The 25,842-nt window shown below is 39.3% G+C and overlaps 1 protein-coding gene across 1 annotated transcript in view; it reads right to left on the bottom strand.

Moving 5' to 3' along the window:
- Nucleotides 1-11,632: 11,632 nt before the first annotated feature.
- The window catches only part of PTPRB (protein tyrosine phosphatase receptor type B), a 115,157-nt gene continuing 100,947 nt past the window's right edge, over nucleotides 11,633-25,842 (bottom strand). Inside the window, 3 exon segments of the mRNA XM_079141334.1 lie at nucleotides 11,633-14,152; nucleotides 16,983-17,103; nucleotides 23,557-23,692. Coding sequence (XP_078997460.1) covers nucleotides 14,130-14,152; nucleotides 16,983-17,103; nucleotides 23,557-23,692 — 280 coding nt within the window. The 3' untranslated portion in view covers nucleotides 11,633-14,129.

Below are 25,842 nucleotides of genomic sequence, written 5' to 3' on the forward strand. Positions count from 1 at the left end.
TGATCCTCCTACTTCAGTCTTCAGTGTACCTGGGATTACAGGCATGCATGAGCGTGCCTGGCTATATTTTAGATAAATCAATCTGGGGACAATGTGGAACACAGAGTGCTAGAAAAAGGTGCAGAGACCACATAGAGGACTTCAGGGTTTGGTGAGATGATGAGTCCAGAACACAGGCAGGACAGTGCTAGGGAGAAGGGTTAGCTCTGTGGAAGGCTAATGGAAACAGGAGCACTTAAAGATACTGATGATCACTTCCTGTTCAGGAGGGGTGGGTAGGAAAAGCAACTGGTCCTTGAGATGGATCCAAAAGCACATGGTTTTTGAGTGAGCCTAGGATCTTCTGCTCTACTTGGAATCCTGTACCTTTCTCCTGTGCCAAGCTGCCCTGCAGAGTGCTGAGGCCCATGGAAGCTGCAGGGAGGGGTCTGGTCCAGGGAAATCCCAGGGGGCTAGCACGGCTGCATACTTCGTGGACAGTGCTTCCTTTTTTAGCTCTCCTCATTGCTCCATATGAGTGTGCCACGTGTTTCCTGCTGGACCCTTGAATGATGTGTCAATGCTGTATCAATACCCAAATGGAAGGGATGAGTGAGTATTGTCACACATCCATGGCTCATGGTTAGGGTTCACAGACACAGCAGCAATGGTACCTTCGAGACCCTGGTCTCTCTTGTCCTTGTTTTTCTCCCTCGTGGCTTGGGTAATGATTGCCTTCTTTGTTTTACTTGCTCTGACCAGTGTTTTAGGGACCTGTTCCAGTCTCCTTTTTCAGCAGTCAGTTGGGTCTGACTTCTAGCCCCTAGTTAATAGAATATCTGAGAATTAGGAGCTGCACTTAGAGTCCATTCCTTCTGCCTTATTTGTGGATTCGTTTTCATGTTTTGTTTTTTAATCTCTGTTTTGAGTTGACATGGCGATTCTGCATGGTGCGATCACTGTGTCTTTGCCCTAAGAATTGATTATCACCAAGAATTGCCCAACAGCATGTTCTTGGGCCCTTTAGAGAACAGATGGGAGTTAATTTAGAGTAGATGACTGTGCTATTACCTTAGTTTAAAATGCTGGCAGAGACATTGTAAGGGCAAAGAGAAAGTCTCTCTGCCCCCTGAAAGCTCAATGAAATGAACTGACTAAGGACAAATTAATTAGAGAAAAGACACACATGTTGATTAAGGTACATACCATGTAGTCAGGCACAAAGTTGAAGACGCAAAGAAAGGGTCAGACACTTGAAACTTAAATAACCTTCTTAGCTACAGAGAGGAATAAAGGGTTGAAGGAGAGGGGCCTGGAGTATTCTGGACCATGATGATGACAACCTATGGGAGGGGTAAGTGGAAGGTTCATGGGGTGAGCAAAGGCTGTCTTATTATGCAGATACATTCTCTCAACCTCTCTGAGCTGCTCTGAGAAACACAGACAAAAACTCGGAGTGTGGTGATGACTTTGAGTCTCTCCTCCAGTGATCAATCTTTCCTGGTTATTTGATGAGATTCCTAGGGAGGCTGATTAAAACAATTTCTTCTTTTGGAAGAAGCTTTCCCCAGTTAGATGAGGGAATTCCAGAGATTGTGCCTGTTATGGTTTGGATATGAAGCGTCCCTCAAAAGCTCACGTGTGAGACAATGCAAGAAGGTTCAGAGGAGAAATGATTGGTTTGTGAGAGTCTTAACCCAATGAATGAATTAATCCCTGATGGGATTAACTGAGTGGTAACTGGAGGCAGGTGGGGTGTGGCTGGAGGAAGTGGTTAGTTGGGGGCGTGACTATGGGGTATATATTTTGTACCCGGAATGTGGAGTCCCTCTCTTTGCTTCCTGATCACCATGATGTGAGCTCCTTCCCTCTGCCACCCTCTCCTGCCATGATATTCAACCTCACCTCGAGCTTTGAGGAATGGAGCCAGCTTTCTATGAACTAAGACTATGAACTGTGAGCCCTCAAGTAAACTTTTCCTTCTCTACAATTGTTCTGGTCAGATCTTTTAGTCACAGCATTGACAAAACTGACCAAAACAGTCCCTCTCTAAACTTGGAGGAGGTAGGAGAGAAGCAAGACAAGACCACTTTGATTCTGAGGCAGTTTTGAAGGCCTCTTAGCTTGTCAAAGCTCTAGTACTTGGGGTATTATTTTTCTTTTAATTTTTTTGAGCCCAAAGAATGTCAACATCCAGGCTAATGGACAAATGGGACTTTTGGCAAACGTCATCAAAGGCAGAAGAAAGGGAACTGCAGCACACATGTGAGTCTGCATTTGGAAGCCCCAAACTAAATTTAAGCTGTGGAGCTTAATCTACCATTTCTCCACCCCATGAAACACCAGGACATGGTTATAAAACCACAGGTGTTAGAACTACACTGTCTATGTTCTAGCTCTATGATGTAGAGCAAGGTTGCTAACTTTTCTGAGTGCTTCAGTTTTTTTCATCTGCAGGATGGAATTATTTGGTTTAGAGAGTGTTAAATGAGATAATGAAGATAATGAGGTAATGCCATTCAGAGTGGAACCTGGCACATACCAATAATATCTGCTAATATTAGTATCATGTGCTAGGACTAAAAAAAAAAAAATTAACATTTCCATTCCTGTTTGTCCAACAGGGCATGTTGTAGAGTTTCTTTTCTTTTTCAATATTATTTCAATATTTTTTATTGGTGCATTATAGTTGTATATAGTGGTGGGATTTGTTGTTACATATTCATATGTACATGCACATAGTATAATTTGGCCAATATCTTTTCCCAGTATTTCCCCTTTCACTCCCCTCTACCTTACCACTGGTCCCTTTCCTCTACTCTGCTCCTCTTCCTTCAGTTTTTGTGAGATTCCCCTCAACCTGTCTTTTCCTTTTTCCTATCTAGTTTCCACAAATGCAAGTAAACACACAACCCTTGATCTTATGCTATTTTGCTTAACACAGTGCTTTCAAGTTCCATCCATTTTCCTGCAAATGACATAATTTCATTTTTCTTTATGACTGAACAAAACTCCATTGCATGTATATACCACATTTTCTTTATACTTTCTCTGTTGATGGACCCCCCAGGCTGTTTCCATAGTTTGACTACTGTGAATTGTGCTGCTATAAACATGGGTATGCATGTATCACTATAGTGTGATGACTTTAATCCTTTAGGATGAATACTGAGGAGTGGTATAGCTAGTGGTATATGGTGGTATATGGTGGTTCTATGCCTAGTTTCTGAGGAAACTCCATGCTTATTTCCATACAGGTTATACCAGTTTACGGTTCCACCAACAGCGTGATAGTGTTTCTTTTTCTCCTCATCTTCTCCAGTATTTATTAGCATTTATATTCTTGGTGGCTGTCATTTGTTCTAACTGGAGTGAAATGAAATCTCAGTGTAGTTTTGATTTTTATTTCCCTCATTTCTAAAGATGGTGAAAGTATTTTCAAATATTTGTTAGTCATTTGTATTTCTTCTTTTGAGAAGTGTCTGTTTAGTTCATTTGCTCTTTTATTATTTGGGTTATTTGTTTTTCAGTTGTTAAATTTTTTGAGTTCTTTATATTATATCGTGGATATTAATCCTCCATCAGAAGTGTAGCTAGCCAAGGTTTTCTCACATTCTGTAGGTTCTCTCTTCACATTTCTAATTATTTCCTTTGCTGTGCAGAGCTTGCTTTTTAATTTGATATCATCCCATTTGTTAACTCTTGGCATTATTTCCTGAGATTTAGGGGTCTTGTTGAAAAGTTGTTGCTTGTGCCTATATGTTGGAGTGTTTATGGTTTCTTCTAAGAGTTGCATAGTTTCTGGTCTAATTCCCAGGTCTTTGGTTCATTTTGAATTGACTTCTGTGCAGAGTGAGAGCAAAGGGTCTAGTCTTATTCTTCTACATATGGATAATCAGTTTTCCCAGCACCACATGTTAAAAAGGCTATCTTTTCTCCAATGTATGTTTTTGGCACCTTTGTCAGTGATAGACTTTCTTTTCAAAGAGTTAGATTTGACTAATGAGAATTTATAAAGCAGAGAGGCTGCCCAAACTCAAGGAGAGTAGCATGCGTCTGAATCACCTGGAAGGCTTGTTGAAAAAACACAAGTTGCTAGTCCTCCCCATGGAGTTTCAGATTCAAAAGGACTGGAGGATGCTGATTTGAAAATCTGCTTTTCTAGTAAGGTCCTGGGTGATGCTGATGCTGCAGGTCTGGGGACCAAACTTTGAAATAAAATGGCATGAAGGTTAAGAGGTCACATTTTGAAGTCAGAAAGATCCATATTGGCATCTGAACTTTGGCGCTCAATGGCCTTGGAAAAATTCCTTTGCCTCTTTAAACTTGTTTCCCTTTCTCCAAATATAGGTCTAATCACAAGAGTTCTATCAAAAGTTAAGTTACATGATCCGAATAGAACATTGGGCATCTGGTCAGTGCACCAGTGCATTAGCCTTTGTTCTCATTCTGCTGACTTTTGTGCAACTCCCTCCTGTTTTTGTGCCTCTACTCCTTGGTTTGTAAAGTGGGGGATTTACTAATCTTTATTGTATGGCATTTGAAGGCACTAATAATGACACAAAAGCCTTGAATGCTTTTTAAAAGTAAAAAGCAGAGCTGATGTGGTGACACATGCCTATAATCCCAGGGACTTGGGAGGCTGAGGCAAGATCACAAGTTCAAGGCCAACCCCCAGCAGCCTCGTGAGACTTTTGTCTCAAAAAGCAATGGACCTGTAATCCCAGTAGTTCAGGATGCTGAGGTGGGAGGATCCTAAGTTCAAAGCCAGCCTCAGCAACTTAGTGAGGCCCTAAGCAATTTAGAGAGACCTGTCTCAAAATAAAAAATAAGAACGGGCTGGGGGTATAGCTCAGTGGTTAAGCACACCTGGGTTCAATACTGGGTGAAAAATAAACCCCCCCCCCCCCAAACAAAAGAACTGATGGGGATGTAGGTCAGAGGTACTAGAACCCTCCCAGGTTCAGTACCAATACTGGAAAAAAAAAAACATTGTCTAAATGTGGTAACTTTTAATGTCTCAGAAGTTAAACATACATCCTCCTCTGTAGCATTTTATTTTATTTATTTTGTGTGGTACTAGGGATTGAACCCAGGGCCTGAAGCATGTGCTCTACCACTGAGCTACACTCCCAGCTCATCTGTAGCATTTTAAACAGGACTTAGAATATCTTCCTCTCTGCTTGAATGTGACAATCCTCTGCTACTGTAAAAGGTCTAGGACTCCAGGTTCTTTCAGATTCTACCTTTTGCCTTTAATTTACTCTCTCCCCAATCGGTTGTCTTCTCCTCACAGTCTTCCACCAAGCCAGAGCAACAAAGCAGGATCATTTCATTTCTCCTTCCATTCTCTGTTCACTTTTATTTATTGCTGATATGTTATTTTTTGAAGGTAGACAGTTATTTTCTTCTGTTGTCTTCTGTTCTGAGTGAGGGAGGAACATTCTACTAAGGTGAAGATTGGGTCAATAGTCATTGGAAAGTTTTGTAGGAACAACATAAATCTTTAAAAAATTTATGGTTCTTTTTAGTAATATTATTTAATTAAAACTCCATTTTAGGACTAGTGCCTGGTTTCTGAACTTCTCCACTTAAAAAAAAATTAATAAAATATAGTTAGTGATTTTCTTTTTATTATACTTGTTAGTATATATTAATTGTGCAAAATAATGGGCTTCATTGTGATAAAATCATACACGCATAATGCCTTTCCTTTCTATAGTTATATTCTCAATTTTTTAAAATGTTTGTTGCTCTTTACCTTAGCTCCTTGGCAAGCCCTGAGACACAAATGCTTCTTGGTCATCAGTGGCTTGTAGCAGGACAACAGAGATGGGAAAAATAAATCATTGCTAGCTCTCTCTCTCTCTTTCTCTCTCTCTCTCTCTCTCTCTCAGTGATGGGAATTGAATCCAGGGGTACTGTACTTAGATACATCCCCAGCCCTTTTTATTTTTTTATCTTGAAACAGGGTCTTGCTAAGTGGCCCAGGCTGGCCTTAAACTTGCACTCCTTCTGTTTCAGGCTCCTGAGTCACTGGGATTACAAGTATATGCCACTGTGCTCACCTGCTGGATATTTCTTAAAGACCCAAATAGATGCCAAGTTTCTTCCTGGGGTCAAGAGCTCCAGAGGTAAAGAGGAATATATTAAGATAATTTACATGGAAGTCCTTGCATCATTATGATCATTAAAGAAAAAGTTATTCATAATTTGATGAAGACAGTAAATTAGACCTTATGTAACAGGGTACATGGAATATGTATAAAGACCACTGCAAGGAGATCTTGTAGCAGGGGAGAGAGACTGGCCTCAACTTTGACAAGGACAAGTGAGGATAACGGAGGAGCAGGGTAGAGGGGTCAGTGGATGGAAATTTTCTAAGAGGAGACATGAGTGGTAAAGGGAATTTTTGCTGAAGGCAGGCCAGGGATGATAAGTTATGGAGTCTAGTCAGATAGCAAGATTTGGGGATTGAAACTATACTGACCTTACACCGGAATCTATACAGACAGAGAAGGAAGCTCAAGTTCTGGCCTCATCAAACAAAAAGCAAAGAGAAACCTGAATAAAATAATAAAGTTTTGGTCAGAGGAGAGAATCCTTATCACAATAAAGTTAACTAGATCAAAAATTCTCTCCCATAATAGCAAAATCTTCCTTACGAAGAACCATGTTGGGAGAGACTTCAGCGCACACATTCTCTGGCGTTTGTTGCCTCCTGTGGTGAGGAGGTAAGTGTCTGTTTACTCCTCCACAGAACCACCACTGTAGGGCTTTCTCTATGACTCAGGCTCCAGTTCTACCAGTTAGCTTTTACTCTTCTATTATGACTGTTCCTTTAGTAGGCCACAGCAAAACCTTCCCAATTCTCCCTGTTAGAAGCTGTTCTGGATTCTGGAGGTTTGATAGAATAGCTTTCGTAAAGTTTCCTGATAATATTATATTAGAAAATCATCTATTTTCCCTTTCCTATTCAATATTTTTTTAGCTTTAAGAATTTTTTGCTTCACTTTTGCTAAGGTCTGACTCTAAAATAAAGTCTAAGATTTATTAACAAACAGATGCATCCAGACACATGATACCAAAAACCAAAAACCAAAAACAAAAAAAATGAGTAATCATGTAAAATGTTGAAGGTTCTATTGATGGTTTTTTTTTCTCAGTGTTGTAGATGGTCATTGGGTCTACTGGTTTCTGAGCAGTTTTTCTTTTCTCTTAGTTTTTTAAGGAACTTTGTTATTTGTATTTACATGGAAAACTAGGTAAATTTCCAGAATTGTCCTCTTTTGCTATATCATTTTAAAATGTGGGTCTTGGTTCCTACACTGTTGATTCCAAGTTGGTCCTTCCAGCTCTAATATTTTATATTTATGGAAGATGTATCAGCAAAACCACAAAGTGATTAGTTCAAATTGTAATCTCTCTCTCTCTCTCTCTTCCCCCACTTCTCCCCATCCCCTCTCCAGTACGGGGGATTGAACCCAGAGTCTCACCCATTTGAGGCAAGAGCTCCCCACTGAACTAGCCCCCTAGCCCCTAATATTCTTTCTTAAGAGGAAATTCTATAACACACTACTTTGGAAAAATCCAACCTCAGAGGTCAAATTATTTTGTTAACCTATCATTTGAATCCAGAAACTGTTTTAAAACAGATTGCTTTGAATTAATAGTTTTATATATAATTCATTATCCGTTAATGTACTTTATTTTTTTTTTTCAAGTAAAGGTTTCTGAAGTTAGTTATAGAAAAATAAAATACCAGAGTTGTGAAGGATCCTGATCTTCTAACTGGAATATGAAAAAGGCAAAGGGTAAAATCATAATTCTGGAAGCAGGCTCAGCAGCTCTTTACCAAATGTCATACTGTCGACTAATGTGCGAAAGGTCTCTGAAGGGCTTACAGTGACCCAGCTGGGGCAGTGCCTCTGAGGATATACCAGCACTGTTGGTAATAGGTGACATTTTGGTTACTAATGAACTGAAGAACTAAAAACAAGAATTTAGTTGGAGACAGCAACTGGAGAGCCCATTACATATAGTCAATTCTGTAGGTGACCAACTCCGTGCTTCCGGAAACAGAGGTTAAGACAGCCACGTCTTTGATGATAATGGCTTGCAGGATTTCTCTCATTTAAAAACAGTCACTTTTGACCTTTCTCCTGAGAAGAAGGATGACAAAAATTGATAAATGAGGAGCAGGCAATAGAAGACAGGACACTCTCTTTTCAACAAATAGGCACTTTTATTCCTATACCGATGAGAATGTACACAAGATACCATATGGATTTTTAAAATCACAGTTACAAATATAAAAATATATTATGGAAATACATAATTTAAACAGACTAATGAAATTATTTGTCCAAATAGAGTTGGTTAAAACATACTATCATGGGGAAATGCTTTAGTATGAAAAAATACTCATTCAATTGCCATTTTAATCAGATATGTGAAAAAGAATAAATAATTTCAAAAGCATAAAAATTCTCTATTATAGAATGTAATGAATTCAGTTTCTGTATTTATTTATACCACAAATTTGTGCTTTACACAGATCGAGGAATGGCCAAATGAATCTCCATGGACTTTAGGATTATTGGACACTTTTTAATATCCAAAGTATCAGGCCATGCGCAATTTCCACTTGAAAAGTGTATGCAGAAGGTCTATGAACTGTGAACTATTTTCTACGAGGTAGGAGTACAGAAGAGAATAAAGAGTTGGTCCTTGTCCTTGAATAATTGATAAGCTTGTGTGTCTCGCATAGAAGACCAGAGATCAAGTACTCTTCAGGAGCATAGGTATACTCTTCTGTGAGTGTGGCTTGTACCCTCCCACTAATTTGCAGATGAACACTCTTTACCTGTGTAAAGCCACAATTCTAAGTGCTTCTTTCTTGATGGGATGCTAATTCACATACACAGCTATTACAACACAACATCTCAAACATACCTGAAAGTTTACGTTAGGGCGATGGTGGTATTTCTTCTTCCTTTGGTACTAGGGATTGAACACAGGGACACTTTACTACTGAGCCACATAACCTGTCTTTTTTTTTTTTTTTTCTTTTATCTTTGAGATAGGATCACCCTAAGTTGCTGAGGCTCACCTTGAATTTATGATTCTCCCACTTCAACTTCCTGTGTTGCTGGGATTATAGGCGTGTACCACCACACCCAGCTTGATGACAGTATTCTTGAAAGGAATTACTTAAGGCAGAAAACATCCATAACAAACCTTTCTTGTGACTATTCTAGAAGGGACACGTTGCATTTGTCTGACATTATTTGCAGTTTTGAATAACTTATTTTGGTACCTTATATAAGATCATGTGCATTGGCATATAGGTTATAAAAATAACCTTTGCTAAATCTTTTAATATATCTTTTATTTCCATTACATCAACCTCTATTTTAGGAACATTCACCAACAATTTCCTTATTTAATGAATGTATCTATATAGGCAATCTTTAAAAAAATTAAATGCATACATTTATTCCACGGGAGCCTCCCTACCAGTCAAGAGTATTCTTTTAGCCAGAAATATTTTCATTGCTAGAAACATTTTTAGAACAGAACAGATTTTTGCTGTTATCATGGCTGCATCAAATGTTACCCTGAATTTTAACTAAAATGGCCAAACATTTTCAAATCATCATGCACTACAAGAATCTAAGGTAGATTAAATTATAGAATCCCAAACGCAGTAAATTTAGTCAAACACCTGATCAATTCACAAACTAAATGAATCAATGCAATTGCTTTATCAGATAAATTATCTGGCCAACACAGTCAGAGCGAATCCCCAAAAGGGTTAATACAAGTCGAATATCCCTTATACAAAATGCTATGGACCAAAAGTATTTTGGATTTCACTTTTTTGGGGTGGTAAAATATTTACATATGGTTTATCTTGGGGTTGGGACCCAAGTCTAAATATGGTCTAAATATGGAAGGTAAACTTTTTTTTTAATGGAATGGGACATTAAACCCAGGGCCTTGGGTATGTTAGTGAAGCACTCTATCACTGAGCTGTATCCTAAGCCCATTTTATTTTGCATTTTGAGACGGGGTCTCAACAAGTTGCCCAGGCTGACCTTGAACTTGCAATCCTTCCACCTTAGCTTTCCCAGGAGCCAGTATTACAGATGTGCTCTGCTGCCCTTGGCTTGAAGGAAATTTTGTACAATATTTTTAGGGCACCTGTGTTTTGACTGTGATGTGTCACTTAAGTCCAGGGTGGAATTTTCCACTGTGGCGTCATATTGGTTCAAAAACTCTTGAATTTGGAGCATTTTGCATTTCAGAGTTTTGGATTAGGGATGTTCAATTTGCATGTCCTAATAGAAATATATGATGAGATTTTCAAGGGATAGTCTGGCCACACAGAAGAAAGGATGCTTTATCTTCCTGATGCTGTCTGATTCAATTCCTTTCTTTCAAATATTTTCCCTCCTTTGTGTCATTTTACTTGCTGACCACAGCCATGCTTTGCAGACTTCCCTTTGATGTGAAACATTCTTTGCATGCCTGATGTGATTCTAAATCTCACGCTAAAGATCCTCTGAAAATGAACAAGGCATTTAGGTAAACATGACATTTTCTACTCTTGACTCTTCAGGAATGAGAAAGGGCTGAGAGCTTGCTCACTGCCATTTGAAGAAGGACCACTCTTCCCTTCTGCACTCCATCTTGATCGATCAATTACCACAAACCAGCAGTTCATCACCTATTCATGTCACTAGGTCAGTTTTGGTCTGGTCCACGTGTGTGAACTGATATCCCAGAGTACCCAAGAGCTGGGGCTCGGATGTTACCATTCGCTGTTGGGCAGATCTGGTAGCTTTAGGATTTCGATCTCAAGGAATTCCCAGACAGCTAAGTGAATGAGAATTTAATATATGGTGGATAATTGTGTTATAGAGGACGAGGAGAGTATTTAATATAAGAGACCGAATCTGTAGGCACCAAGGCAGGAGAACTGGAGTGTGAAGTGTAATGCGTGAATCATATTTTTGTATTGCTGGACATCTGCTAGGTGGCTTTATATTATTTTTTCATGTCATTTTTGGGCTTTCTTCCAAGAGGTAATAACAAAATTAAAGACCCTCCCAAATAAAATGAATCCCAAACTGTCTGTGTGCTGCAGCATTTCAGTATTTGAAAATGAGATCATGATCATCTCTTCTATAACGTGGAGCCTATAAAATTATATCAGTGGGTATAAGGCGTTAAGAAGAATCGAAGCTAAAATCACATTCAACCGGCAAAACAAACATATTCAACAGGGAGAGGAGATAAGCAGTGGGGCTTGGAGGGGTGAAAGGGATGGGAAATTATGAGGACCGATATGTGCAAGCCCAGACAGGGAGGCAAATCTCCGAAAAACCTGACTCAAGAGTTGAAAAATTGGCTGCTTTCCAGAGAAAGACTGAATGATAATACAAAATTGATTTAATGAGAAAAGATTAAAGGAGTTAATTATAAGGAACTTGGATAAATAATGATTAAGATGCAAGACAGGACTCTCCCAAGATTTGATAGCTCCAAACTACTTAGAAGCCTTGATGATTAAAGTGTACCCCACAGGTGCACAGACAGGATGCCCACCAAGTCAGGAAACAGGGTGTTTGCTGAGCCCAGCCACATGATGCAATTAAATGGAAATATATCCAATTGAGCTGAACATCAAGGAAGTCTTTTTTTTTTTCTTCTCTTAAATTTAATGAATAGATCAACTATATTATGTATTTAGTCTTCCTGGGAGCAAGAGAGAATAGCGTAATATTTGTTGCTAAGGAGATTTAAAATTAGGCGAAGAGCAGGAATCAATATTTCCTGGATTAGACCAAAAAAGAGTACAGTTTCCCCTCCTCATTTTCATTTCTGTAATTCTGGCTCCACCTCAGATGTTGCCAGGTATGTGAGTGCTATTTGCCATTACAGATGTGTAGGTTGTTAAGGGCTGTGACTCTTGGGTTGTGCACTGTCAATTGCTCTGTCACTTGATCCAGTGGTTGCTACAGAAGCAGCCTCCGCACTTGCCAAGGAGAGACTTGTGGAAGGTGACCCCTGCCCTAGACTGGCTCAGTAATCTCAGTCCTCACCCAGCCCCTCTTTTTAAATTCAACTGAAAACGGTGACAACAACCCTGACTTTATAATTACCATGTGTTCTCTGAATGTGGGTAGAAATGTAGATTCTGGAAGAGTTTGCAGGTCCTTACTAAAAGTTTTCTGAATGAGTGAAAAGTCAAAACTGAATTTAACTCTCTAGGAATCCATGTGCTTTGCACAGAGTAATCTTAGTTTAAGATTGTTTTGTTTTCCTCTTGCTTTTCTTTTTAGTGTACATAAAATGATTTCTTAATCAAGATCGAACGTCCTAAGTCACTGGCCTCTGTTTTCCACATCTGCCACATTTAACACATATGTTGTTCCTTTTCTAGAGTAGCCACTGAGTTTCCTGACACCGAATCAGAGCCTAATGCTATCATTTCACAAGGGCACAAAGAAGCTATGAATACTTTGAATCCTTTTATTACTATTCACATTCATCCTTGTGATGTGCCCCTCTATTTTGATAAACTTCACCCCAGAAAAACTTCCAAGTTGGGTGTAGAGTTATATTGACATAAATATTTTAGGTATAATATGAATTGTTATATTACTTATGAGAATTGATGTTAGGTAGCAAGATACTTTGACCAAAAAACAGTATTCTTTCTGCAAAAAACTGGTCACAAATATGACCTCTAGTTAAAGGCAAACATTTCCAACTTGTTTTGTCAGGTAGCCATAAGAATTCCATATAAATGCTGTTCTGATATTTCCCAGAAAGGCTCTTAGAACTGAATCTTGATAAAGGCAATGCCTACTAACTTACTCACTGAAATATGTCATAGCCAAAATAAGGCATAAAGATGGAGGATAAATTTGGTAGAGTATGTATTGTCTTTTCTATTAAATGCAGCTTTAGGTGACTACTTGAAATTTTGACTCCATTGACCTACTATAAAAATCTTTTGGAAAACTTTAAGAGCCACTGCATTTCTGTGTTTTCTGCTGTTTGCTTTTTAATTAGCTATATAGAATGTTTACAGATGTTTCCAGGAAAATGTTGGTATTAGATCCTTTGACCAAGAGCTTCATCTGCCACCATATTCTTTTAATGGGAGAAACCAAGCATGACCTTTCCAGGAAAGCAGACCACTGGAAATAAGACAAGGACTGGCGTGTGCCCAGAAGCCAGCACTACAGCCCAGGCGTGCATGTGCGTGTTCCACGCTGTGAATGCAGCAAAATAACCTCTAATCACTGTGGATGGAGCTGCTGTGTTTTGTTTCCATTCAGGGCTAGAGTTGGCATTCTTCTTAACAGGAATTCCCTCTACCATGCAGCCTGGGCCTCTACTGTACGTCACAAGGCCCCTGAGCTGGCCACCTGGGCTTGAATCCCTGGCAGGAGCAAGAGCAGAGAGCAGCTCATTTAGACACAATGACAAAGCTCAACTTTGCTGCTGTCTGATGCTTTCCCCCCTCCTTCTAATACTTTTTCTTTCTTTTCTTCATGCTTATGATCAGTGCATACTAAGCATGCACTCTACATGTTACTCCCCCAGCCCTAAACCTTATTTGACTTTTATTTCTCCTAATAATATCTGAATTATATGTGGACCTCAAGATTCAGGGGACAGCAAAGCAGCCAAGCTAGCCATGCTATCCACACTCTCTAGTCTGCTCTTTATCTTGTCCGTTAACTATTAAGACAGGTAAGAAACACAGCCCAAGGGGTTTTTCTCTGCAAACACGTCCATGTATATTTTACCAGTAATCCTGCCATACAGGTTGAATTAGTTTATGTAGAACAAGCCATGAACACTTTTGGGTGAAAAAATAGTATTATATAAAGCTTAATATTAAACATTATGAAAAAATACATATTTACAGGAAAAACTACAAAATACAACTATGTACAATAATATCTGTTACCTTTAAATTACATAAATTCTTTAACATTCTCCAGATTAATAAATTATACATAGTATTGACAGAAATAGCTGGCACCTCTGCAGGGCAAGAAGCAAATTAAAAAAAAAAAAAATCACACAGTGAAAAATTTTTATCCAGGAGATCTTCGGGGACATTCTTAATGCCTTGAATAGACTGCATCTGAAAGGAAGGACAAAGTGATTAGAGACTACAGCAGGCATGTTGTTCTGTTTGTGAAAATTACAAACGGGGAGACTAGGGGAAATGACTAACACTCAATATGGTTAAGGATGAGAATGGCTAGCTCTCTTCATTTAGAAACAGATTATCAGATTTGGAAGGGGTCAGTGGTGTTAGTCCATCCCCTATGGCTTTACAGATAGAGTTACTGGCTCAGAGAGGTAGAGTAACTCACTCAGGGTCACCCAGCTTGTTAATGCTAGGTCTTTCTGGAACTAGGATCTAAATCCTAGCTTTCAAGATGGTGGTGATCTTTTTCTATCCCATAGTTAGTTTCTTTTAGGCATGCCCAAGACTGCTCTAAAAAAGACTCTCAAAAAAAAAAAAAAAAAAAAAAAAATCAAAGACAAAGGAACCTCTAAGATCTACCAGAGCTTCCTCCATAATTTAGTATACAGATAAATTAGGGGGTAATTATTCATAATACAAAAGATTATCTGATTTACAAAGACTCCTCTAAATAGTAAGTCTCTATTTGTGCTTTACAGATTATTAACTATTTAACACATAGGCTAGGTTGGTTGGAATAGCGGGTACAGAGGACTAAATAAAAGAAACATCAAGACATTAAGAGACATTGCCAATTGAAGGTCATTTAGAAATGGAGATAAGACAGGTCTGAAATAATGTTTGTCAAGGGAACATTATCAGATTTTAGGTAGCTCTCAGTCCTCCTGGCAAGGAGAAACAGATCTAACTAATATACTGTATGCTCACATTTGAAATCAGTCTATGTGATAACTTAGGTCATTATTAATGATGGCCCAGAGTAGGACAAGGTACAAAGACCATTCTTTTAGCAATTAATCATTGTTTGAACAAAGAGGTACTTATAATTTTTTCTTCTACATGTTTTATTTGAAAGTGTTACATGCTTGTTCTGGAAAATACACAAATAGAAGAAAATAAAATCACATATTTTTCTATTGTCCAGAGAAATTTATTTTACTCCTGTATTTTCTCCTGATCTTGTCCTTCATGCTTTGTTTTTGTGTTTTACATTCTGCTTCTCTTACTTAACTTATGCCATGGTTTAGATACAGTGTTCACCAAAAAGGTTCAAGTCCTGAAAGCTTGGTCCCCAGGTTAATGGTACTGAAAGGTGTGGGACCTTTAAAAGTGGGATCCGGTGGGAAGTGACAGGTCCTGACTGCTCTGGTGAAGGAATTACCGCTGGTCTCGCAGGAGTGGCTTAGTTCCTGGAAGAGTAGGCTGTTACGGGCTTGGGTCCTCCCCAGTGTCTTGCTCCCTTTCTCACCATGTGACATCTTTCACCATCATGTGTCCTAACCCTAGGTGATGATATTGCCATGTTGCGATGCACCCATGGAACCTCACCAGAGACCGAATACATAGAGTCTGTCTACTCTTGGACTTTCAGCCTCTAAAGTTGGGAGCAAAGTTGGACAATGTAGTGAGATTTCATCTAAATATATATTATATATATATATATGTATATATATAATATATATATATATAAATTCTTGCCTTTTCTTTTTCTTTTGCAGTGCTGGACATCAAACCAAGGGCCTCATCATACCAGGCAAGTGTGGTGATCCCACACTAAGCTATGATCCAAGACCTTTTTTTTTTTTGATATTGAGTATTGAACCCAGAGATACTTTATACCCCAGCTGCAATCCTGGTCCCTTTAAACTTTGTTTTGAGACAGGGTCTCAATAAGTTGTCAAGGTTGGCCTCAAACTTGCCATTTTCCGGCCTCAGCTTCCCAAGTAATCTGGATATCAGCATTTACCACCAGGCCAAGCCCAAGCCTTCATTCATAATGCCTGTGTCCTACTCTACTAAGTGATATACCATTGTGTACTCAGTCCTTGCTGTGGTTTGAATATGGCTTTTACCACCAAGGTTCCATTGTGATTGAAGGGAGTGGTCTGCAGAGTGGCAGTGTTAGGAAGCACTGTGGTAGAACTTTTGGGAAGTGGGGCCTATGGGGAGGTCCTTAGATCATCAGAGTGTGCCCTTGGGAGGCAGTTCTCAGGGGACTCCTTGGTGGTTCTTTTGAGAAGGTTGTTATAGTTGCCTGAGGTGGCCCCACCCTGCTCTCTCACCTCCTAGTTTAAGATGTGACAGTTTGCTCTTGTCATGCATTCCTGCAACTGTTATCCACCATTTACCATAAGGTCTTACCCAGAACTGAGCCAATGGAAGCACCCTCCCCTTGAGCCTCCCAAAACATGAGCTAACTAACCCTTTCTCTTTATAAAGTTAGATGCCTCAGGTATTTCATTGTGGTAATGCAAAGCTAACGAATGCAGTCCTTTGTTAAACAGTGTTTTTCACTCAAGCTTTTAACTGTGAAAAGATTTATGCATAAAGTTTTTTTTTTAATTCAGGGTGGCAGGAAAAGTACTGAGTTACAAAATAAGAACATATAAAGGACTCTGATTACTTGATTGCCAAATTCTTCTCCAAACCATTTTACAATTTGAACTCTCAACTGTGATTTCAATGCATCCTTCTCTGGGGTGAGGCTTATTGCTCGGAAAAAAAAAAAAAAAATGTTAAGCTGAGTCCTTAATAAAGGGCATCCTGGGCTAGGGAGACAGAAATACTTTGTGGAATTGCTGCTCAAATGTAGGAGTCCCCTCCTTACTCTGCCTCTTTCCCTATTGCCATTCTTTTTGGGTACTTTCTGGGTAAAAGAAGAACTGGATGGTGCATGCTGGAGGAGCTTTAAGTTATTAATAATTTCCAGATTGGCTAAATTTTGAAAAATGAACTTCAAAGTTAATTAATAGGATCCTACCTCTGTGATACTCTGGATTCACATTTTCGTAGATGGGAAACAAGGGGTTTTCTTGTTCGCTCCGCAGCTTCCTTGCTCTGAGGACATCTCTTACACACTGATGTAGATATACGTATTGACACTACGAAAAAGCAGAAAACACATCAGAGGGCCTGTTCTCAAGCGTAAGAAAGGGGAGAGGCTGTCGTGAAACACTGACAGTGATAGGGTTCTGTATAGTTAGCAAATCTTTTGATCACCGCTCTGGTACATAAAAGAGTGAATTTTTTTTTTTTTTTTTTTTTTTTAATCACTGAAGAGAGAAGAATGGTAATGGACGGGGGTGTTTATTCATTCCTTTTATATGGTGCATATCTATACAGCATGTATTGTGAATACCGAGAACTAGGTCTGGCACATTCTAAATTCTTTGCAAATTAAATAGATGAATGAATGCCAAACACTAAGTTATATATCTTCATAAGTTATCTCATTTCACGATTTCAACATCCTTATGAAGTAGATATAATTGTCAATATAAACAGAGACTGGGAAGTTCATTAACTTCTCTAAGGTCACACAGCGAAGAAATGGAGCCCTAGGATTGGATCCAGGGCATATGGCCTCCAACTTCATGTTTTCACTACACTGATTTTCTTATGAGAAGATAATTTTACAGCATCCTTCTTCTGTTTTGTTTCCCTCGTTTTGCAGATAGAGTGAGAAATAGGAGGTAAGTACAATCAACCACAATTCTTTGAGTGCAAGGTCAGTCTCTAGTCCCGCTCTGTTCAATCAGCATCTGAGTCTGCCTTATGGAGGAATCTCAAAGATGCTGGCTGGCTGCAGAGAATTCCAGAGGGTTACATAGTGAGAAGGACCCACCTGTCAGTTATGTGGGAAGTAACTACTTTAGAAATATAAACAAATATAGAAAAGTCAGTGCTTTGGATCCTGAAGATACCTCAAAGATTTTCACTGATACCAGTATCTTAGCCACAGGCAGCCGATTTGTGCAATGGGTCCCTTCTTTACCAACAACCATGCTCTCTGTTAAGGGAGAAGTTGTCTGTGTGGGTTCTATGCTTGGCCTGGGGCTCCCCTTAATGACGTAATGATTGCTCAGAGCCCAGGGAGTGAGAAGGGTAGGAGAGCACATGGAGGAGATGGGCACTGAGCCTCTACCAGGCCTCTGCTGAACCATGAGGCTTCTCGGCCTCTCTGTTTCTCCACCTAGAAAACAAGGAGCCTAAGGTCTCTCCCACAGATAACAACATTTTTTTTTCCCGTTAAAGGGTATAAGACTTAGTTTTGACATCAGTTATGTGGATGTTGAAAAATACACCTGGTCCTATGTTTAAAGCAATCAGTATAGTCAACAGTTCTTAAAAGATTTGAGATACAAAATAGGGCTAAAAAATTCTTCTCGTACAATCTTTCAAAGTGGACCAGTACTTATTTTTGTGGATTGGCTTTGGATTGGATTAGCTTTGTCCCTTATTAGAAGCCAGTCTGGGACTCTTCTCATGGGACTTTATAAGTTAAGTCTGGAATAATCAATACCTTATGACATATTGGAAAACCAAATCAATCGTAAGTGAGGCTTGCACTAATATTAATAACCATTCTTTGCCTTTTTGGTCACAGATCCTACTTATTTTTATGACTATTTTATGCTACCTTGACCTTGAAAAGTTAGGGAGAGAACTATTTTGAGAATTGTTGTTGGTACAGAACAAACTTTTTACCATTTTAAAATTATAGACTGACATCTCTCAGTGTGACTTTTACACAAAGAATAATCCCTATTTTTAATTCTGCTGGGAGAGTAAATTATTTTGGGACCTGAGAGCTAAACTGTGAATGAACTCTATTATATCTATGCCATGGCCTATTAATAAATTCTCCAACAATGGTCCACTGTGGGCTTTGAAACTAGTTAACATCCATTTATTTGCCTTGTCTTAAATATAAATTCTTCTTTTCCCAATAGAGTGTTCCTTTGGAAATGATTACTACAGAAAGTGTCAGATTTTTAATGTGTTTCTCACTTTTTTCTTAATGAAAAGTAAAAAAATTCTAATAGATGAACCTCAAATCATGAAAAATTATGTCATGTTAATTGGCAAAGCACTGATGTGGTGTTAACATATTCAGTTCCATTCAATTTTACCAATATTTGTAGTATGAGATAGTATTTATAGTATTATATGTCTGACCTTTCACGGTCTCTGAGTGCATAGTTGAGAAGAAGGGTAGACATGTGAACAAATACCTAGAATATTATAAACATAAAATAGAAATGTGTGAAAAATTTCATATAGAAGAGGAAGTCCTTGAATTCACTTTTGGGGGAGGAAAGTATTGGGCTAGAGAGAAAAGGTGACATTAATAAGAATTTGAACCAAGTAGGGCATTCCAAGTGATAGAAATAACATGAAAGCACACATATATTCTGGAAACATTGAGAATTCCAATGTGGGTAAGCTGTAGATTGCACGGGTCATACAAACCTCCAGGACAGATCCCCAAGTGGGACCTGGGATCTTTAGTCCTACAACATTCCTGTCTTTTTTTTTTCTTATGAGAAGCTGATGTGACTGAGCCTATGACCATTACCTACTGTTCTTTATCAAGTTACTGCTCTATCTCAGTATCTCTCTGAGTCAGGCTGTGAATATGCCCCTAGGCAGGTTGAAAACCTCCCTGTCTAATGACTCTGTTCAGAAATCCTTTCTGATTGATATATTCATCAAAAATTGTGACAACCAGCATTCCTTTACATCCCAAATTTCCAGTAAGAAGAAAGCTGAGGTTAACTGTCACCATGGACCCAAAAAAATAACACGAGGGCTCAGAATGTCCTTTTTCCTTTGTGGAACAGTTGCTCACTCATGGATTAAATCCTTCTGCAACCATACCAACTTCCAAGGAAGTCAGCCCAGTTCTGGGGCCAATGATTCAAAGACTATAGAAATGTTCAACTTTTGCAGAGATTTAAAGCAAAACAGGCAATATTGGATATTGTTGGAATTTTGTTTGACCTGGAAAAAAAGTAGAAAGAAAATTTCTATCTTACTGCAATGTTTATTTCATCATGATGGAAAGAAACAAAGTTCATTCTGGCCCAGGGAGGAAAAACTTCCTTAATTTTAGCAGAACTTAAAATAGATGGTTAGACATGAAGCTGGAGAAGTAAGCCAGGGCCAGGTTATGAAGTTTGTATCTAAGGATAAGAATTTTAACTTCGATTTATAAGCAATGGGAACTTCTTAAGATTTTTACACAGAGAGCTGACAAGGTCCACTAGGGAACTTTGACAGTGGTAGTGGTAATGAAGAGTTGTTCGGGGAGAAGCTGGAGGCAGGAGACTCACCTGGAGGTAAGAGGCCACCACAATGGGCCCATCCAGAGTTAACAAAGGGTTGAGCAAGGGTGGCAGTAGGGGAGGGACTGGAACAAAGAGAAAGATCTTGGGTGGAATTGACAGGACTTCCTGACTGTCTGGATATGGGAACTGGAGGAAAAGAAGTCCATTCCCTGGTTTTGGCAGACACATGGGTGGCAGCACTATTAATGGCAATCTGAAGGTACAAGAGCAGGAATGCTGCTCTATTGTTTCTGTTGTTGTTTTTAAGGGACGATCATGAGTTCGGTATAGCAGTTTGAGTTTGAGATGACTGTAGGACCTCCAGGTGGAACTGTCTGTCAGGCAGGTCCTTAGGTAAATGCCAGGGAAGGAGAATTAGATTCGGGCGACAGCAGCAAGTGCATGATTTAAGCCTCAGAAGTGAAGGACATCACAAAGAATGAAGATTGAGAGAAACAAAGCCAAGCTTTGAGGACAGAACCTTGAGGAAGCCAACAGTGAGAAGGCAAGTTGAGAAGCAAACCCACAAAATCATCAGAGGTGAGAGAAGAGAACCAGGAAAGGAAGGCATTGTTTCCAAGGAGGAGGAACTTTGGCACAGTGCAGTGACCTCTGCTCTGAAAATCAGCCATGGCATTTATAACAGAGTTCCTGCTTTTTGCCAAAATGCAGCTCCAACATTTTGGACAAATGCATGGGAGTTATACATGGCCCAAGAAGTCTCTGACAGTAACTAGGAAGCCTGAACACACACACACACACACACACACACACACACACACACACTCACACACGGCTCTCAGACTACTTAAAATGTAAAACATGATAGCCTCTTTCCCCCCAAATTACAAGTTAATTATGGTCAGTGTGTAAGCAAAAATAAACTAATAATGAAATATTGATGCTGACCTTTTAGCAAACCAATTGTGGGATATTTGCTTACTCATTGAATGGATTTTTATAAAAAAGATGACAGAGTAGGAAAACAAGTTCCTACCCTCTTGGATCATGTGGTCTTGAGGAAAACACTGAATGATAACAAATATGACACAGGAGGATATAATTTTGCAACTCTAATGAAATAGAGCCAGATAGTGATCACAAGTGGCTGCTAGAGTCATTAAGCAAAAGGTTAAGAGAGAACCTGATGATAGATGGCTCAGCCATGCCCCAGGAAGTCACTGTTGGTTCAGACCGTGTTGACAGCGAGGCACAGGCAGGATGATCTGCCTGGTCACATGGGGCAACCACAAGTGTTCACACCACCCTTGAAGCACTGGATCTAACAACCAGCTGATGAAAACCCCAAGGAACAGACACATTACCCCACGAAGAAGCAACCAGTCACATCCAGAATGTGGGAAATCTATGGAACAAACGAACCGGTTTCCTGACAGATAAATGGCATGGAAAAGACATGGGAGGGAGGATTACCATAGATTAAAAGAGATTTTTAAAGATATCACAACCAAATAAAATGCGTGGATTTTATTTGGATTCTAATGAAAATCAGCGACAGTTATTATTTTTTTTGCAAGAAATACTTTTCTAAAAAATACTTAGGGACATTTTAGTGTTGATTGAGTTTTAGATGATATTTAGGAATTATAGTTAAAATCGTTAGGTATAATAAATGCACTGGTAGTTGTAATATAATAAGCAGAATTTGCTTTAAAGTATTTTAAAGAGGACATGTGGTAGTTGAACACTGTATATAAGACATAGATGAGAAAATAACAGAATACTGATAACTATAGAAGCTTGGGGTTTGGGCACATGAAAGCTCATACTACTTCCCTTGTTTAACATACATTATTTTTTTCAGTGCTGGGGTTCCAACCCAGTGCCTTGAGCATGCTAAGCAAGTGTTCTACTGATTATCTATTTCCCCAGTCCCCACTTTTGTGTATTTTTGAACAATATCATAATAAAATATTCAAGATACGGTGGATAGATTTTTATAATGAAAGTACTCTATCCTGGACATCAGATCAGGGAAGTGGGTGCTGCCTGCAGGAGGCAATGGTGTCAGTGTTTTGCCAAATAGCTACATAATGAGAGTTCTGCTGGACATTAAAATATGCTGCATAAAAAAGAATTCAGGGGCTGGGGTTGTGGTTCAGTGGTAGAGCGCCCACCTAGCATGTGTGAAGCCCTGGGTTCTATCCTCAGCACCACATAAAAATAAAATAAAGGTATTGTGTCTGCCTACAACTAAAAGCAGAATATTAAAAAAAAAAAAAAAGAATTCAGGGGACACAGTGGTTTTGGGAGTGATGGGCTAATGAAGCCCATAGGGAACATCTGCTGCAGGCTGCCCCTGTTTTGTTAAGCATTACGGTCTGTGTAGTGTCCATGTTTATTGTGATTTAAGATGGGGAGATGGCAGCATGTAGACAGAACTTTTTATCCATGGGAATCTTTTTTTTTAAGTTAATTTTGCAGTTACTTGAGGAAAAAATTGGGAAGCTCAAGAGTAAGAGAACCTGAGCCCAGGAAGTTGCTTACGTAGGGGAAACACATGCTTGGTGTATAGGGGGGCAAAGAGCTGACTCTGAGGCTGTGGCTTGATACTCAAGGGCTGATTTTCTAGAACAGGGTCCAAGTCAGCATGGTCACCTCATAGTTATGGGCTTTGTGCAGAAAAGCCCTTTAGACTTTGGACCTCAATTTTCTAGGGTGGAAATGGAATGTAATACCTCTTTTACTTGGTATTATGAAAATTTAATGGGATAACATATTCAAAAGTAATCTGCAAATGTCAAAGTGCTTACATATAGAAGCATTTAGCAAGGTACATAGAGTCCCTTGGTGTCTACAGAGCTGCAGGTGCAGGGGAGCCAGTTGGGTAGGTGGGGTAAAGAAGAAATTGGAATCTTATTCCTCTTTACTAAAGTTCCTATGCTTATACCAGCCTATCATAAAATGAGTTCCAAGATGGGTTGTCCCCCTATATATAATGCACTGTTAAAAAAAAAACTTTCTTCCTACCCACTTAAATTCATTTTTTCCTGGGCTGAGCAACCATCTCAGTAAAGATAAGGGCATACATTATCCTCAAAGACATTGAGATTTCTTTCAAAAGAACAAATCCTGGAAAATGTCTGTGTTCAGTTCTCTTTCTCTTCCTCATGTGTCATAGTTATTTCCTTTTATCAGATGAAAGCCCTGGATTTTTTGAGACAGGGGAAGGGTGCACCATGTCCTTCAGCCTATAACTCTTACCTCAGTCTGGACCATGTGAACTCTGTGAAGTCTTAGGTCATGCACTGCTCCATAAATGTCCACAGAATCTTTGGAGTCTAACTGCTGAAGGATTCGGTCCAAGGCAATAAAGGTTCCAGTCCTACCCACACCAGCACTAGAAGAGATGTGAAGGAAGATTGAGCCTTTTTATTGAATTGGCTTTTCAAGACTGTACCCAGAGACTATGGCATGACCTTTCTTTTTCTTTTTCAAGTCATGGGAGAATACAGGTATGTTCTTTCTTTCAGAGAAACATAACCTAGAGTCCTGGCATCTACCTCTTTTCCCTTCCTCCTCCTCCATCCCCCACCCCATCAAGGGTAAGTACCGTCATGCACTTGGTGTGTATCATGTTCATGTGTGTTTTTATACTTTTCCTACATACAGGTAGATCCATAAATAATATATTTTATGCCTCAAAAATTTTACTAAAATGCTGACACATTTTAAGAATCCTTTGTCAATTTTTCTACTCAATACTGTTTTGAGATTTGTCCATGTTGTTATATATAAATCTAATTTTGTTTAATAAGATCTAATTTTGTTTAAGAATTCATCAGCCACTGCTGATCCATTTCCTATAGATCATTTTTAGTTTTTCTCTATCAAAAAGTGTGTTGCAATGAACATCATTACGCACACAGGTGGCGACTAATCAAGGGTTGATGCTAGAAGCAGAACTGCTGGGTTGGTTACAGGGTACTGGCACTTGAAATTTTGCCAGCGACTGCCAAACTGTACCCCAAATTGGTTGTTTAATCTGAAGATTTTTGATGCTGTGCAAGTTGCTGATACCAAGATTAAATCATCCTCATCAACCCAGACAAAATTAGAGTTGGGAAGGGATGAGGGGGAGAACTCATGCCTGCTCATTAATGATATGTTCTTTTTTTTTTTTTTTTTAATTTTTAGTTGTAGACGGATACAAAACCTTTATTTTGTTTATTTAGTTTTTTTCTGTGTGGTACTGGGGATTGAGCCCAGTGCCTCATGCATGGTAGGCAAGCACTCTACAACTGAGCCACAACCCCAGCCCAATAATATGTTCTTTCTCAAGAACTTTCCAATGTCCCACAAGAATTTCCTTCTTGTCCACATGCACCTGATGCTTTGTCCACCTTGTAGGTATGCACCCATTTCTGTAACAAAGTTTATCTTTCACATTCTTTAAGCCTGCAGCAATTCAGATAAGATGTTCTGGACAGGACACTTGTCCAGTAATGGAACTTGTACCAAATGTTGATATCAACTCTTGCCTCAGGTCCAAGACCAGTGACCTTTGTGTCCAAGAAGCATATATAAATCTCTCTCTCTTTCCTTAAAATCTTTTGCATACTTCAACCTCTTGGAATACACCCATCGTTCGCTATGCTACATTTCCCACTGCAATGTTGTGCTGTTCCCAGACAATGATTATTATTCTTTGGAGAATTTCCCTCTGGTCATTATGTAGGTTGACAATCAGATAAACAAGAACAGTTCTCCAGTGGTCCTGGGTGAAATGCCTGCCATTCTTTGGAAAGCAGGAAGTCCTTGAGTGCCTCACATTCCCATTAAAAGTGTTGGCATTCCAGTGATAGATAAACTCAGGGCTCCTGGGGCATTGTGCTGATTGGGAGAAAATTAGTGCACTTGACATTTCTCTTACTGTAGCAATTCCCCGCTCTTTATTTATTAGTGCCATTCAGTTAGGGCTATCAAAGTGTTGCTGCAAACATTAATTAGCTAAACATCAGGCTCCCAGAGAGAGAGAGAGAGAGAGAGAGAGAGAGAGAGAGAGAGAGCTTGTTAAATTGATTTTATGGACAGACTGTATGAAGCAAAGAGAAGTTAAAGTGGAACAGAAATTTAAGAGCAAAATTGGGTCTGCAGATGGCAAGTGCTATGCTGGGGCTGGAATGTTTGTGTCCCCTCCACAAATCATGTTGAAGCCTAATCCTGCAATATTAAGAGATGGGGCTGTTAGCAGGTGTTTAAAACCTGAGGGCTCCACCCTTAAAGATGAGATTAGTGTCTTATAAAAGGACTGCAGGACACTACCTAGGTCTTTTTGCCTTTCTGTTCCTTCCTGTGAGGACAAAGCCATCCTCCCCTCTGGAGGACACAACAGGAAGGTGCTGTCTTAGAAGCAGAGACTGAACCCTCTAAAGATACTCAACCTGTCAGCGCCTTGCTCTTGGACTTCCCGGCCTCCAGAACTTGAGAAGTAAATTTCTATTGTTTATAAGTTATTCAGTCTGTGGTGTTTTTTTGTAGCAGCATTGA

Source organism: Sciurus vulgaris (genome assembly GCF_902686455.1).
Source record: "Sciurus vulgaris genome assembly, chromosome: 5".
NCBI classification, from domain to species: domain Eukaryota; kingdom Metazoa; phylum Chordata; class Mammalia; order Rodentia; family Sciuridae; genus Sciurus; species Sciurus vulgaris.